The sequence below is a fragment of the Morchella importuna genome (assembly GCF_003444635.1).
Source record: "Morchella importuna strain M04M26 chromosome Unknown Morimp01GS012, whole genome shotgun sequence".
Classification (NCBI taxonomy): domain Eukaryota; kingdom Fungi; phylum Ascomycota; class Pezizomycetes; order Pezizales; family Morchellaceae; genus Morchella; species Morchella importuna.
In genome coordinates, this window is record NW_025763409.1 from 1,016,147 (window position 1) to 1,031,173 (window position 15,027).

At 44.3% G+C, this 15,027-nt stretch overlaps 3 protein-coding genes across 3 annotated transcripts; all 3 read right to left on the reverse strand.

Annotated features, from left to right (window-relative positions):
• Positions 1 to 5,808: 5,808 nt before the first annotated feature.
• Positions 5,809 to 6,584, reverse strand: LAJ45_04905 (uncharacterized protein; the record flags this gene model as incomplete). The annotated part of the gene is made up of 7 exons (XM_046114481.1): positions 5,809 to 5,833; positions 5,902 to 5,926; positions 5,994 to 6,024; positions 6,156 to 6,177; positions 6,277 to 6,306; positions 6,438 to 6,452; positions 6,517 to 6,584. The coding sequence occupies 7 exons, from the start codon at positions 6,582 to 6,584 to the stop codon at positions 5,809 to 5,811; spliced, it is 216 nt and encodes a 71-aa protein (XP_045972507.1).
• Positions 6,585 to 9,031: 2,447 nt separating this feature from the next.
• Positions 9,032 to 12,543, reverse strand: LAJ45_04906 (uncharacterized protein; the record flags this gene model as incomplete). Its single annotated transcript, XM_046114482.1, has 3 exons — positions 9,032 to 10,265; positions 10,326 to 12,030; positions 12,264 to 12,543. The coding sequence occupies 3 exons, from the start codon at positions 12,541 to 12,543 to the stop codon at positions 9,032 to 9,034; spliced, it is 3,219 nt and encodes a 1,072-aa protein (XP_045972508.1).
• Positions 12,544 to 12,593: 50 nt separating this feature from the next.
• Positions 12,594 to 14,180, reverse strand: LAJ45_04907 (uncharacterized protein; the record flags this gene model as incomplete). The annotated part of the gene is made up of 4 exons (XM_046114483.1): positions 12,594 to 12,671; positions 12,837 to 12,952; positions 13,155 to 13,205; positions 14,165 to 14,180. 4 exons carry the CDS (start codon positions 14,178 to 14,180, stop codon positions 12,594 to 12,596), a joined length of 261 nt encoding a protein of 86 aa, XP_045972509.1.
• Between the last annotated feature and the right edge of the window lie 847 nt (positions 14,181 to 15,027).

Below are 15,027 nucleotides of genomic sequence, written 5' to 3' on the forward strand. Positions count from 1 at the left end.
GAAATAAATCATTTTTCCTTTGATTTGCCACAGTTTGAACCAGAGGTGCCGCGCATACTTCTTTCCAAGAATTCAGAGCTATATCCGCCGATAAGTGGAACATCACTGCATCACATTACATATTGTCACACCACTCCACCTTAGAGGGTATACTCTGGGTACCTACATCTTATGTACCCCATGGCCCAAAAAACCACCCCGAAACTCCCTGCAGGTCTCAAAAACTCCGCACCCGTAATAATCCTCCTTTTTTTTTCATGCATGAAAATAATAATAAGACCTATTATTGCAGGATCGAGTGATCGGTGTAACCTAAAGCAGTGGGAAGGTCGTTGCGGTTGTTGGAAGTGTCGAGTGACTTTCTATGTATTGGCGTCGTCAGGGGTTGGTTGGTAGGGCAAGTTTAAACTGTTTATGGGGAGGTTGGCGTCGGTTATCGGTTACACAGGGCCAAGGCCCAAGGGTTGTACCCACACGTACTCTACTAAGCCAGGAAGTTCGAAACAATAGTAAGACTCTGGATATCTACATGACATCAATAGAAGGAACCACCAGCCCTACTACCTAGTGAGTCCGATTACCTATGGCCATCTCCTCGGGACACCCGTTTTCTTTCTTTTCTCTTCCGCACTAGCCTCTCCTTGCATCATGACTGGAACCGCACTTTATGAAAGGATGAGCGTGATCGGGTTATGATCGTGGGTGAAGCGGACTTGCTTCTGCATCACAAGCTCCGCTCTTTGTTTCTTGACTGGAACTCGGATCAAAGTGGCAGCCAGTAGTGAATGTCCACGACGTGCGGCCGAGCGGGGAAATGAAAGGTCGAATTCACGAGTATCAAGACTAACAAGCCAGCACTTGATAACAGGGAGGGGGTGGTAACTGTCTTTTTCCCGAATACTTCTTAACTAGAAAGTTTTTTCCCAGAGAAGTGAAGTCGGTCATGAAAAAAAGAGCTCTTTGTACTAACCCTAACCCTAAGGACACACTCGTCACATGGTCGACATGCAACGAATGGAACGAGCATGATGGTGACCAATTGGGAGACTGGATGTGCAAGGTTTATTTTTTGGGTGTATCGATAATAATCTAAAGCTACACCGTTTCTCCCAGAAATTGGATATTTTTAAATTGAGAACGACACTCAGAGCCAGCTGCTAAAAGAAGACTTTGTTGCTTTTATTAACACAGTTATACGCTGGAAATGTCCTTGAGATGTGAGTAGTTTTGAATTAATAAATATTGTTTCGGCTGAAATCGGATGACGTTTACCTGCTTCAGCCCAAGTCGAGTAATTTCAATCCGTACACTTAGTACTTACGTTCATGATCATGCGCCTATGCGTGTATTTTGAGCCAAAACTAAACCCCATTAATTTTGGGAGGCAGTGAATTGTATTCTCCGTAAGATGTAATGTTTCAAGTTCAAGCATCCCATGACAAAGATAAGACCAGTTCCCGCTCTCCTTTGAAACTGCTTGTCTCGTCGAAAAACTACTACAATCAAAGTGTCTAGAAATCAGGGTGGATATTGAATTTGTAATTTTAAAGCATTTAGCAGATCGATGACTGAGCTCGAGTGTTATTCCACTGATAGGAGGATGGACTTTCCGGTGTCCTATCCACCTCTGATCTAATTATTTGCACATCCTAGTTTTTTTTTTTTTTTTTTTAATTCATTAATTGCATTTGCACATTGTAGTAAATATACGTATTTTGATTCTAGGCATGCGTACATGGTACCTTCACCGTGAACACTATGTTTTATATTCTATGCGTTTCTTTGAATTCACGTGCTCCATGCGCTCTCAAAGCTTCGATTTCAAAGAAGATTACATCATATAGATGCTGTGCCCTAGTGCTATGTCCTAATTAAATCTGTCTTCAAGTGGCGGCGGCCTGTCGACGTCTGAAATTGAAACAGTTAACCTTTACAAGGCTATGATCATATATATATGAGCTCAATCAGCGCCCGGGCCTACAGAATACCATCCTTTTATTATGGGTTGTCAAAATTATCCGGACGTTCGCGTCGCAACTAAACAGATTAGCTAGAATGACCGATTTTTGAAACCACTTCAATTGACTTCATATTGAAGTTTAAGATAATAGAGGTATAAGAAATCACAGAAATCAAATCTCTTGTACTCTTTCCTTGTGGTTGTGGAAAAAGGCGACATTGAAATTGAAAATTTGGTTGCAACAATGTTCGGATAATTTTGTCAACCCGCAATACTATCTTTTCTCAGTATCATTTTACCGTATCCGCGAATATAAAGGCCGATTGATGGCTTATCTAATTAAGGCTACTTCGTTAAGTAGTACACACTAGAGTTAAAAACGGACTCTTAAGCTATAGGCTCTTTCTTAGCGAGTATGAAAGGTATTACACCCCCCCTCATCCCCTCCTTCATCTCCTTTTTAATTAGATGTCCTCTTTTCCCAAATAGATCTCTAAATCATGAATCGACATATGGTCTCCTCCTTCACCGGACGGGATTCTTAAACCAGAATCCACTGCATTGATTAGCGGCCCGCAACCTTATGTAATCTTTACAGCAAGTTTCATAATACTAGGCCCAGAAAGTGTTCTCAACACATAGTACAATTCTCGAAAGATAGCCTATATAGGCTATCTGGGCAGTTGAAATTACCTGTTCGGGAGAATATCGGGCTCGGGCTTCCTAAGTAGGCTATTATTTAAAAGTGGTTTGAGCCTAGTATTATGGAACTTGCTGTAATACATCGATTCATGTATAAAAGGGGTATATACAGCTTACCCTCAAAAGAACCAGAAAATGCAAGTAACGGAAACAGGGATTATTTGTATGAGAGAACGACACCACTCCATACAAATTATCCTTGCCTGAGCAACTGCATTTTCTGGTTCTTACGCTGATAAGCGTGTATACCGGTAGCATGCATGCAATCTAGCTTGCTAGACATTACAGGCTCAAATTACTTTCACACACATATAGTGTGATCCTTCAAACCTTAAAATAATGGCCTATTTAGGAAGCCCGAGCCCGATATCCTCCCGAAGAGGCACTTTCAACTGCCCAGATAGCCTATATAGGCTATCTTTCGAGAATTGTACAATGAGTTGAGAACACTTTCTGGGCCTAGTATTATGAAACTTGCTGTAATAGGATGTGCGACGTCGTCGCGACACAGTACTAGTATTTCGCTGACGTTTTTGAACTGGGCCATTATTGCATACACCCAAAATCATGAGCTTGGCGTATTTTTGTATGGCATGCAATATCAGTCGCGTCCACAAACGTCAGAGAAATACGAGTACGCGTACGTACGTACTGGTACAGCTACACTAGTATTACCCCTCTCATGATATTATATGGTTACCCGCTTCACTCCCTCCACTTCACCTCACCCAGCTCAATTGCAACTTACTCTATCTCTCTTCACTTCACCCCACACTTAGGTCATCACCAAGTTTACAAGCAGCCTAGATTGATAATACCATTCTTTACATATTATCATTTTCAGTGGTTGGGATTAACCGTCTCGCTGACTGGCTGAAAAAGATGGGATAAGCCACCCCCGGGCCGCGGGGCTGACAGGTACCGGTAGGATATCGTAGGTTTGCAAGGTTGAGGAAGGCATGGCTCTAAACTATGAAAACCCAAAGGATGCTAATGAAGAGTACAGTAGATACTAAACATGGCTAGGTAGCTCATGAATGCGAAATTAAGTCCTATCCCATCAACCGTAGCAACCGAGTTAAGGACCCGATTGGGTCCCACTTGAAATAAAGTGACCTTGCTTAAATTCACAGCAACACCAGCTTCGTGAGTACTATATTAGGAGCTCTTATTGGGATCGCTTGATAAGCTTTCCCGCTTCTTTGTTATTAGTGAACAGGGCTAGATTATATCGTTTTTGTGTTTTTATCGAGGTTAGAGTTGCAAAGTACCCAATTGGAACCTCAGGCTTCTACGGTTCATGGGATAACGGCACACCTCTTTTTTTTTTTGCCGGCATATCCTTGTTTTGCTGATTGCCCGAATAATGAGGTACATCCGCTCGGGCATCGCTAACAGTGACTCCCAACAACTGCGGGAACAACAGTATCCTTCGACCACCCGACATTGAATAGAGAATCTTTCCCTGCTCAAACTACCACTCTACTCCTCCAGAAGCCCCTTCGACTTTACAGCAGCGCAATGGAGCCTTTATTTACCGTATGAGCGGGTGTATAGCAATCCTTTTTCTTGCTTCTTCTTCTACCTTTATATATCTCCTGGTATATATATAGTCATACAGACTATTAATGAAGTAACAAACAAACAATAGTTATACAGACTTTGATGTGAATAATCACAGATTATCACTCGGTATGTCTATTCAATACCGTTTCCACTTTAAAATCTCTAGGTTGATAGGACGAGAGTGAGGCATTGAATATAGCTGCTTTTCAACCTAGTGTTAGGCTGGAGACCAGCCATCGAACGCTATTTTATTCTCTCACCCAAAGTTTGCTGTTTCAGGTCAAGGGGACTAGAGAGTGCTATACAGAAGCTCAAGGTCTTTGGTAATAACAGATATCTAGAATGATTAAGGAGTAGAGTTTAAAAATTTAATCCGAGCCTACCAATATCTGGATTACACAGGTACTATATGCAGCTTCTGTAGCCCGCGTTCTCCACATTACTAAGACAAACATTTTAATACAAGATCCCTCGATCTTTGCCTCGAGGTGTCTTAAGATATGAGGGACATATACCGCAGTAATTCCTCTCAGCGGACACTCACATTGACGTTGGAATTACTTGTTCTAGTCATTTGTCTTGCAAACGCCGTCCTAACCTTCCCTCATCCGCGCTGTAAAAGGCAACTTTGACGTCTGTGTAACCGTCCGCTGAGACGAATTACTACGGTACCAGATTTAGACGATATCACACGAGAGGACTTCATAAAGATCCGTGTTAATCCAACACACCCACGCTCATTTGCCTTAGCTCGTGACCTACATTTGCTGGCAATTCATGAACTATTTTGTTGGCGTTGGAAACTGGCTTTTCCAATCATTGAAGATTACATCCAAATCAAAATCAGCTAACTGCCGAGGATTACAAGTAGTAAACCGGATAAAAACGTGTATACATGATCAAAACTAGCCGGCTTACCCTTTAAGCCGCTAAAATGACAAGCAACTAGGGGCTACAGGATTTCTTTTACGGGTACCACAATTTCATTGGTATGATTGATCCAGGGATTTTAGTTTACCTGTCGTCTAAGAATAACTATGCTGCACTTAGTGCTAAGAGGTCGTCATACATTCCTCAATAGGAGCCAGTAGTAAATTACCTTTATGTTTCCAACCGGTTTGCTGGAACCGTTGGCTCGATAGGGGGTCGGTGCAATCTTGACCGTTGACAGATCAATTCTAACTTTCTCGGTTGGTTTAGCCATTCTTGACAACCGTCCATGCGATAAATTATTGACTAGCTGGACTCAGTGATTCCAAGGGTCCAAATTGATTCCGATCTTGGCCAAAGCCGAACCAACTGGGCGCTAAAAGCCTAAAAATAAATTTCCCACTCACGAAGTAAGCTGGAGTATCCAACGGTCTATCTTCCTTGAAGCCTAATTTGATCGGCTTCTAACTCAAATCGCGAGTGCAGAGTTCACATCAAGCTCACCTAAGCTAGCTTAACAAACTGGGTATAATGAGCCGTGAGACGGGATGAGTAGAAAGAAAAGGATTTTAAATATCTCTAACTCGGCGAGAGTCCTAGACTATTAAACTACTGTAATATGCTAGTTGAGATTTAATCCACACCATATATCACTCGGTATCCCTAGGCTTGGCGCTAGGTGGAGGTAGTTAGTGGTTTCTAACTTGGCCAAATCTACAGATCTCCAGATGAAACTGACTTACACTGGCCTGTCCTGAACACTTATTACTGGAAGAAAAAGAATATCAGTAAAAAAAAAAAGAAAAAGGTATGTAATAAGCTGGGGTCTACCTACTTGCCTGGCTGTTTGCACAAGCTCGGCGCATCTGGCCATAAGATCTAGCACTCTACTTTCTGAAGCCGTATAATATCTTCGGAGGTTTGTGGACCACTTTTATCCTTCTGGTAGGAGGTGTTTCAATATTGCGCACTTGTGATTATAAATCGATGATTATACATATGGATGATGTTTAATTCTACTGAGAAAATGGTTTTAGTAATTGGCCATGCCATACGTATACGCATGTACGTACTAGACACTCCTTGAAGACTCGAATTAGTGGGCGGATGTGTCTCACCTTAGGCATACAATTTCATTTTCATTACAACTGCTTTATCGTTTAAGTATTGCCTACTATCTGAGTCACTGTTTCGCACTTATAACATCTTTGAGGTATTAACTATTATGTAGAGTACGCACACACCTAGCGGAATTCAAATTCTAAACACACTTACTGACGTGCTAGCTTGGTGGCTGGCGCCCATGATCAGACCCGCATGGAAAAAGTCTCACTCGCGATTTAGGTACTTATACGTACCTATCTCCTCTGCCAAAGGAAGGGAAAGGCGTTATCTCAAGTCTAGTTATCAATCCCGAGGGAAGCATTACGGATAAAATACCGTGTTCTCCGGCGCTTGCGTGGGGGTAATAATAAGCGTGAACGTGGGGGTAACACACGTACGATCTCAATAAATCTGGGGATGGCACTAGGGAATAAACGCACGTAGCGAAGGAACCTAACCTATGGAACCCTATGGAACATCGGATGAACCAGTGTTCGTGGGGTAACCATTGTTTTTTATTGGCAAGGAGATCCCGGGGGCGCCAGGTTTGGGTGGTTCCTATGCACCCCGCTGGGCTGCCTGCCACATGCAGAATTTAATTCTGCATAGGGATGGTGTCAGTACTAGATAGAATGCTCTAATTATTGATAGCGGATTATGAATTCAATCTAGTTTCTCAAACTAACAATCCTGGGTCTCTGAGATAGGTTGATATGGCGTGCCTTTATCCTCTTCCGCAACATGTGAAGCAATTAAGGAAAGCCTCAGATGGATATTATCCGGGGCTGAAGGATGGGTACTCGCGGCTAACCAAAAAAAGACTTGCTTCGGTGGTGAGGAACCCCGTACTTTGCACATATGCCCCCGGTACATGTCACCAGATTCGCAGGCTGATCTTCACGCCCTTATCCTCGCCAGCCCCTGCATCATATCACACAATCAATGTGCTGTCGACTAAGGTGATGTCGGGCGATCGATCTTACCGAATCAAGCGTTAAACCAAGCATGGACGGGCTCTGACACCTTGGCGGTTAACTGGTGTCTGGTCAACGGTAAGTTTGGAAAAGAAGTCGTTCTACATCTTCCAACCAAACTTATCAGTGGGTTAAGTTAGAATCGTTTAGAGGTTCTTGAAGAACATAGTAGTACAGTCGTGCACGCTTTAAGTTGCTTACTTGTGGGTGATGCAGGTACGTGCTCGAGCGTTTAATCAAGATGGTTGTTAGAGCTCGATATATCGTGGCTGTCTGACATCCCCACGATGTTCCCGCAATTCACTTTGTAGTGCTCCCCACAGTTTCATCGTGGGTTCTTTCAAGGCAACATTCTAGAGTTTTCTTCGCAGGATTACTTTGAGTGCTCCGTAGTACGTACACGGCAAGCACGAGACATTCACCACCCATATGCATAGTTAAACCTTATATAATTATATAAGATCAAAATAAGGCTACTTATACAATTTCGATCTTAGGGTTGATCGACCAATCTAATTAAACGGTATATTCAGATGTCAATGACTGGTTGGCTGGTTGAATACATGTAGGTAGAGTACATGTACCTACTCTACATGTACATATGTACATACACTGTCTCGTCCCTGACCGATCCATATAACTTGGCATAGCCATACGAACCCGCAACTTCACAAATAAGTGTAGAGTAGGTAGGCAACTTTGCATTGGATAATTTTCTTTCAAGCAGCCCTGCCTATAGCATCAATAATAATACATGTATTTGGTTGCTGAGACGTGGTTACTAGAGTATTTATCTGTGCCATGCGATATGCCATCATCGCCGAAAAAGAAAGACAAAAAAAAAAATCCTAGCAAGCAAAGCGAAAAGAAAAGAAAAGAGAGACTGAAAAAAAAAGAGAAAGAAAAAAACGCCGAGTTGTCAATCCACGATCGATTAATCTGGAAAGACTAGCCAGATGAAGGTCGTCACTCGGAGATGAGCTCGTCAGCCCACATCGGCCACACAAAACAAACCACATATCCCACCTCCCCAATGACGACACAGGACCGGGGGGACGAAACACCATGCAAGGACTCATTTCAATTGGAAGTAAAACGAGATGTCTTTTGGATTGACAACGGATTTGATCACACACATAAATATCATCCCTACTACAAAATAAGAAGAAAAAAAAGGAACACCAGCCAGCCCATGAAGTAAGAAAGAAAGAGAAGAAAAAAGTGATTGAGCGTGGGTCAAGAGAAAAGAAAAGAATACGAAACGAACGCTAGCATACACACAGTGACTGATGCACTGCTCCATCAAAGTACAAAGTTTTTTGGTATCATTTTACTCCCAACAAACCAAAGAAATAGGTATATGAAACCAGGTGCGAAACGATAGACCGTAAAAAGGAACCTCATCAAAAATAAAAACCCACATGCGCGGAAGGGATTACGCCGGAAAAAAAACTAACCAAAATACCACGTAAATGAGTTCGGAATATGTCAAGTAATAAGACGATGAGTAGTAAAGATGCAAGCCCCCCTCCCACACACCCAACGAAAGTAAAATAAAAGAAAATAGAATAAACGAAAGGGACAATGTTAAGTATATATACCGATATATGATAATAATATAAACGCTGAAATGGGGATAGGAGTGTGCGAGTGGAAATAAGTTAAGAATAAAGCAGATTGTTCCTCCCAAACCAGACAAAAGAAAAGAGCACAAATTCCACCCAAATAATCCATCCAAACAAAGGAAAAATGATGATTTGAAATAATTGAAGACATAAAAAGAAACATATGAAATTCACTTCTGTGGGACTTCTCCAATCAAAATCCCGATACACTGCTGTAGCAATCGCGACGCCTCGTCCAATAGTTCCCAGCCCGAATTATGGAACATCTCTTGCAAAGTCATAACTAGTCCCAAAGTAGCATTCTTGTCACGAATTTCTGTCAACCCTTCTGGCGAAGGTACAGTTGCTACCCTGTTCAGATATGCCCTCATATCTGCATATTTCTCTTGGCTGGTTGTCGGAAGTCGAATGGGCCCCTTGAGGACGCCTTCTAGCGCAAATCCATAGGACCAAACGACTAAACAAGCGTAGTAAAGAACCCAAGGTCGGTTGAGAAGGTGGTCATCTCGAGCGTTGTATATCGGCACCCCTGTAGTTGCGGCCATTCTCTTTATCGATCCCGGCGTCCCTGGATGCTCATTGTCGAATGACATGTCTAATCGCTCTTCTGGCAGCATTACCTGACTCAAGAATCGAAGGGCGTAAAATGTGGCATCTCTTGCCCTCGCACTAGGGGCCCAGGTTTCCATCCGCTTACGAGCCATGCCAGCATCGTTTGGTGTTATAGTTCGACCCAACAAACGTTTCGCACCACCGTAGATCTGAAGGTCCACTATATCGATGTGCATTGACATGTGGGCTAAGTGGTGCAAAACAGTTCGACTTTCGAAGATATTTTCATGCTCTATATCCTCAGTTGAGGGAATAAAATAATCCATACCCTCAAAAGTTGTCCGAATGCCAGCCAAAGCAGCATCAAAATCCTTTCTCCAGTGATCAAAAGACCTGGTTAGTGCTTGGCGCCATTTAACTTGTCCGCCTAACTGCGTTGCAACGCCGAGGGACGTCACTTGAAGATCTCGTTGATGCATGTGCCAGCTTACGCTGAGCAAACCAGCCATGAGGATTGTTCGCCCGAAAGAGTTTGTTCGTACATTCTGCCCGTTCAGAGTCTTCTTCAGTCCATCGAGGAAGGTTGTTTGCTTGACTCCTGCTTGGTTCAGAGACTGCTCGATTTTGCACACTTCGCTGAAACTTGTTGCAGCCCATAGGGTCTCGTCACAAGGTAACTGTAATCGCATTTCATGTGCAACCATGACTGCAGAGTGGCCGAACATTGTCGCGTGGGTCGAGTCTAGAACGAAGGCTGCAAAGGCCGCTCGCCTTGTTGCCTCGCTAACAATCCACCGGTTCCAGTTTTCGTCTTGGGTATTTGTTCCGGAAATTTGACCAGAAAATATTACACTGCCGCTTTCACTGTTGGACTTCACATCACGACCGCTTTGTGGGGAATCGTAGGCACACCTTCCAGTCAACGAAGATCCTCGTCTCATCAGAGTGAGTGTAGTAGCATGGTGAATATGCGCACGCTCATGAAGCTGCCTACTCGAAAACATCTTTTCAAAGGTCTCCAAAAGAAGTAAAGCCTGAAATACCCAAAGTTTTGCTGGAGGCCGAAAATCCTGATCGGCAAATATTGACCATCGGACACCATCCGCCAGTTTTGCCGCTAGCGTACATGCTGCTTCTGCTATTGTAGGATCCCTTTTGTACTCCATCATGGAAGCTCCAATGGCGATTATTGTGATAAGTAGATAGTTCTGCGTCTTGTCGGCAGAGAACGTTGGCCGGTGAAGGATAGGTAGCTGGGGGTGAAAATGAGTCCAGTAATCCGAGATATACGACTGCATCATGCATAAGCTCAAGAGGTTTTCATCCAGGTCATCAGCACTAATCCATTGCTCAACTATGTCTACCAGCTCTAGCCTTCTGTGCTCTGACAGAAGAGATTCCTGAGGCGGGCTTGGAGGCGCGATAAGACTGGTGACGGACATTGGATGTTGTGGCAAAGGAGAAGGATAAAAACCTCCGCCGCTGAAGTCGTGGTTCGCCATATAGTAACCTTGGGGAGACATGGCATTCAGATTCTCTACATAGCTACCGGGTATTGAAGCTTGCCTCTGCGAGTTAATTCCCATTGAAGGATCATCGAAGAACCAAGACGCGAAGTCGTTAGCCATCCAGTTTGGGGATCGAGTATACCCATCTCCGCCAAACATCGGGATGGTATACTGTATCATATCAAAGTCCGGCGCGGAGGTTGTAGCAGCTCCAGTAGGCCCTTGTTGGTCTCCAGGTGACGAGCTAGTAGGTGGTGAGGTTATGTATCCAGTATGCCCATTATTCGGCGCATTACTCTGACTTAGGTTTGGGTAAGCTGGTTGAGGGAGAGAGAATGTTGCGAATGCAGTCGAAGGAACAAACGTCCCTGGACTCGAAGCTGCGCCTGAGGCCATTGGCATAGATACGCCGGCAGTAGCTGGGTGCCCAGAATAAGGGTTTCCCGAAGATGAAGATGTTGCGGAAAAAGGCGACTGTAAGGATAGACCATTCATGTTGGGTGTTCCAGCCATGGTTTGAATAGTCGGTCTATTGGCCTGAGAAACCTGTTGATTCTGATGATTCATACCAGCATACATTTGGTTACCGTTCATTTGCGAGGCTTCAGAAATCGATTGTGACCTTGAATCCATGCTAAACCTTCTTCCCGCATCAATACTTCCATTTGACATGCGCTGACCTGGGTGCGAGTGATCGGCCGAGATCTTGCGAATTTTGGACCGATTTTCAGCTGCAGGTGTCGAAACACTTGAAGAGCCAGGCAATGTTGCCGACGACGTTTCAGGGGAAGCGGTCATATCCATAGGCCCTCTAGAATGTATCCCATTCGGTGTCATGATCGGTGAATCTTCGGCCTTCATCGAAATGCTGGGGGTGGTTGGAGACTCGGGTGAGGATGACCCTTGGGTCATGGAAGTCATCGAATTTTTCCGATCCTGAAGAATATTCCTTGCAGCTGCACCAACGGGGTTGTTCAGGAAGCTGTCCTTCCTCTGGAGTTGAGAGCCCCGGTTTGTATGCCGATCACGATGCCGTGTACAGAGGTCCTGCCGAACGAATGACCGCTTGCAATCGGGGAAATCGCAAAAGTATATCTGCTTGGGTTGATCTAAAGCCCACCAACCGTCAGCACCCATTCTACTACCCATCCTAAAACCTGATTCACTTTAATTAACACCTAGAGGACTGTCCCAGTAGAAGTCCAAAAAGTCCGGAAAAGAAATAAATCAAAAAATCATATGCAGCCCCGCACCATTCCCCATCTCTTCGATATCTTATACGGGTATCCAAACGGCTGCTCACCCAAAGGATAGTTTAAAGAAAGTTATAAGGGGTCCCTACGGTTAAGTTGATGCCGATAGAGATGCTCTGCTCTCGAATACGCCCTTCCACACCCTGGCTGCGGACAAGTAAAAGTTTTCTCCATCCCCTTTCTGCTCCTCCTCCTTTTCCGTGTTTGAGGTTCTGTGCTGCTACTCAGTGGTCCCCCAGGACCGGAAGTTCCACTTCCTTCTCCCATACCCTCTCTATCTCGTTCTCTCCCTCGAGGCTTCTCATCAAGCTCATGGGGCTGTTGATATTGCCCTATAGTTTGATGGTGTTCTCCTGCAGCCATCGACATGTTATGTATGCCTTCTTCCGAATGTCCTGACCGGTAATCGTGCTGATCTACTAGTGGATGATAACTTCCTGCTCTATGTTGGTGTTGTTGTACGTCTTCGATACGGGTAATTCCAGGTGATAATGTAGCTAATTGCAAACCATCGTGTGAGCGATGCGATTCAATTCCCATAGCCGTGAGCTCAACAGCTCATGCGAAAATAGAAGGAAAAAAAATATAACAAAAACAAGCTCCGATGGTGAAATATTCTACCCAAAATATAATCTCGAACCGGCTGGATATTTTATTATTACCGTAAATTCAGGGGCGTTCGTCGTAGGAGGTGGGGAAAGGTCTGAATCGCAAAGCGGAATGCGGGGGTGTTGGGTCGGAAATAGACCCTTTAACGACGCACAAGATGGGAATGCGACTGTAACAGTAATAATTCAGAGTTAGCAAGTTTCTATATCACTAGCTAGGCACGATGGACGAGCGGGAGCGCCCCACAAGCACACACGGCCACAATGGAAGCGAGGATCGGACCACCGATGAATCGCACACATCAAGCGGACCAGTTGGGGTCGCTTGGGTTGATGCGGGGAGGGCGAGCGTATGAAGAGCGAGGATATTACCTTTTTTGTTTCGAGGAATGATCGATCGTGAAAGGTGGAGATGACACAGAACTGTTGGAGTATCGTGTCTCCTATAGTTTAACGCGGGGCGAAGGGGGCAGGTGGAGCAGACCCAATTGCACAAGTCTCGCAACTAGGATTCCTTTTTTTTTTTCTTTCCCTTTTACTTCTGGGGGTAGTTGTTGGGTTTCTTAGGCCGACAGATGCAGCAACGCCAATGCTCCTGCTTGCCTAGGTTTTGTGGAACCGAAGCAGAGCGCAAGTTGCAGATGAAGATCCGTGTTGGTTTATGTGAGTATGTAATGTACGTATGTAGTAGTGACACTACCTATGCTGGCGATAGAGCTCTTTGGATGAGGTGGTCGGAGGTGATGGATGGATGTAATCAGTGGCAGCAGCCGTAGCGGCGCGCGGCGAGAATGAGGATGGAGAAAAAGTGCACGAGGGCTAGGCACACGGGGCAGGGTAGGTATGTATGTAGGAGAAACCGGTAAAATCGATGCCTCAGCTCACAGTAGCAGCAAGGTTGTGTAGAAGGGACCTTCCAACAGGAGCAATAAGAAGCAGCCAGCCAGAAAGAGCAACACTACTAAGAAGGAGCAGCAGAAAGAAACAAGTAGTTAAAGAGGGAAAGCCCTGGTAAAGAACAGCAAGACGGGTACCCAATCCGGATAGTGAGAAACCTTGGAAATAAGGTGGTGATGAAGGTGAAAGTGATGATGATGAGGGAGGGGGGGTATGAATGGGGTGAGATGGTGAAGGAGGAGAGGGGGGTAAGTGAGGGACTATGATTGAAGAGGGGGGTGAGGGGTGTATGAATTATGAGGATGGGAAAGACCGCAGGGTGAACCGAGGGAGATAGACAGATGTCACTTTAGAGGGCCCCAGCTCATTCACTCACACAGCTCACAGCTCACAGCTATTTAGGACAAACTAATAATCAGATAGACCGAAAACTTACAGGGTGCATATAGTAAGTCGTACCTAGCAGAAGATTGTAGGGTACAAACTGTTACAGGCTGTCATTCAACTCATGCTTTGAATCTGTGCTTAGGTACGTTTAGATTAGGTGAAAGAAGAAAAAATTATAATTGTAATATTTCAGTTACACTAGTAGTAGCAGACCTCGCCCATCATAACCAAGTAGAGATACCCTGCGAACAAAAATTGTGCAAAGGCGGCCTAAGAGCCGTACTCTTTTTTCGCCGATGTTCTATTTACTCAGTGAAAATCCTGCATGTGGCACTGTTCTGTCCCAGATGACGAACTTGGGAAGGAGTGGAAGAACGAAAAAGAAAAAGAAATCAACAGGGGATGAATTTTTTTTTTTTCTAGAGGGAGAGATCTGATAGCTTCATCAACGGCTTGGTACCCGTGCAGACAAAGTTAAAGTCTCGACAATAGCAGTCATATATCAATGCGCTGTACTTTACTCACATTAGTATTCCTTACATGTATGCCCATCTTCTAGAGTAGAGTACTAACTCATGGTCCTGCTAGATCTTGATACAAGTTCTCATCGGCATCCACCTTCTAATTCAATCCTTGGTCTACAATGGTAGGAACTCATCCATCGCACAAACCAGTCACACATGAACTACTAGAATAAAAGGTTTACCTACAGTACTTATGTACCAGCCACCAAGGCCAACCCCAATGACTTCTCTCATCTGAGATGCAGCCTTTTCTAGCAGTGGCTGCATCCGCCCCCTTCATTTCTATTTTAAATCATCAAAAAATTAAGAAAAAGAACCTCCAGATGCCTTGACTGGATGTCACTTAAATCGAGATGGTAAGCGGTTTGGGATTAACTAGTATTGCATATATACCAGATCTGAAGGCTGGCTGGGTATGTAATTAGTGCCGCCTTACC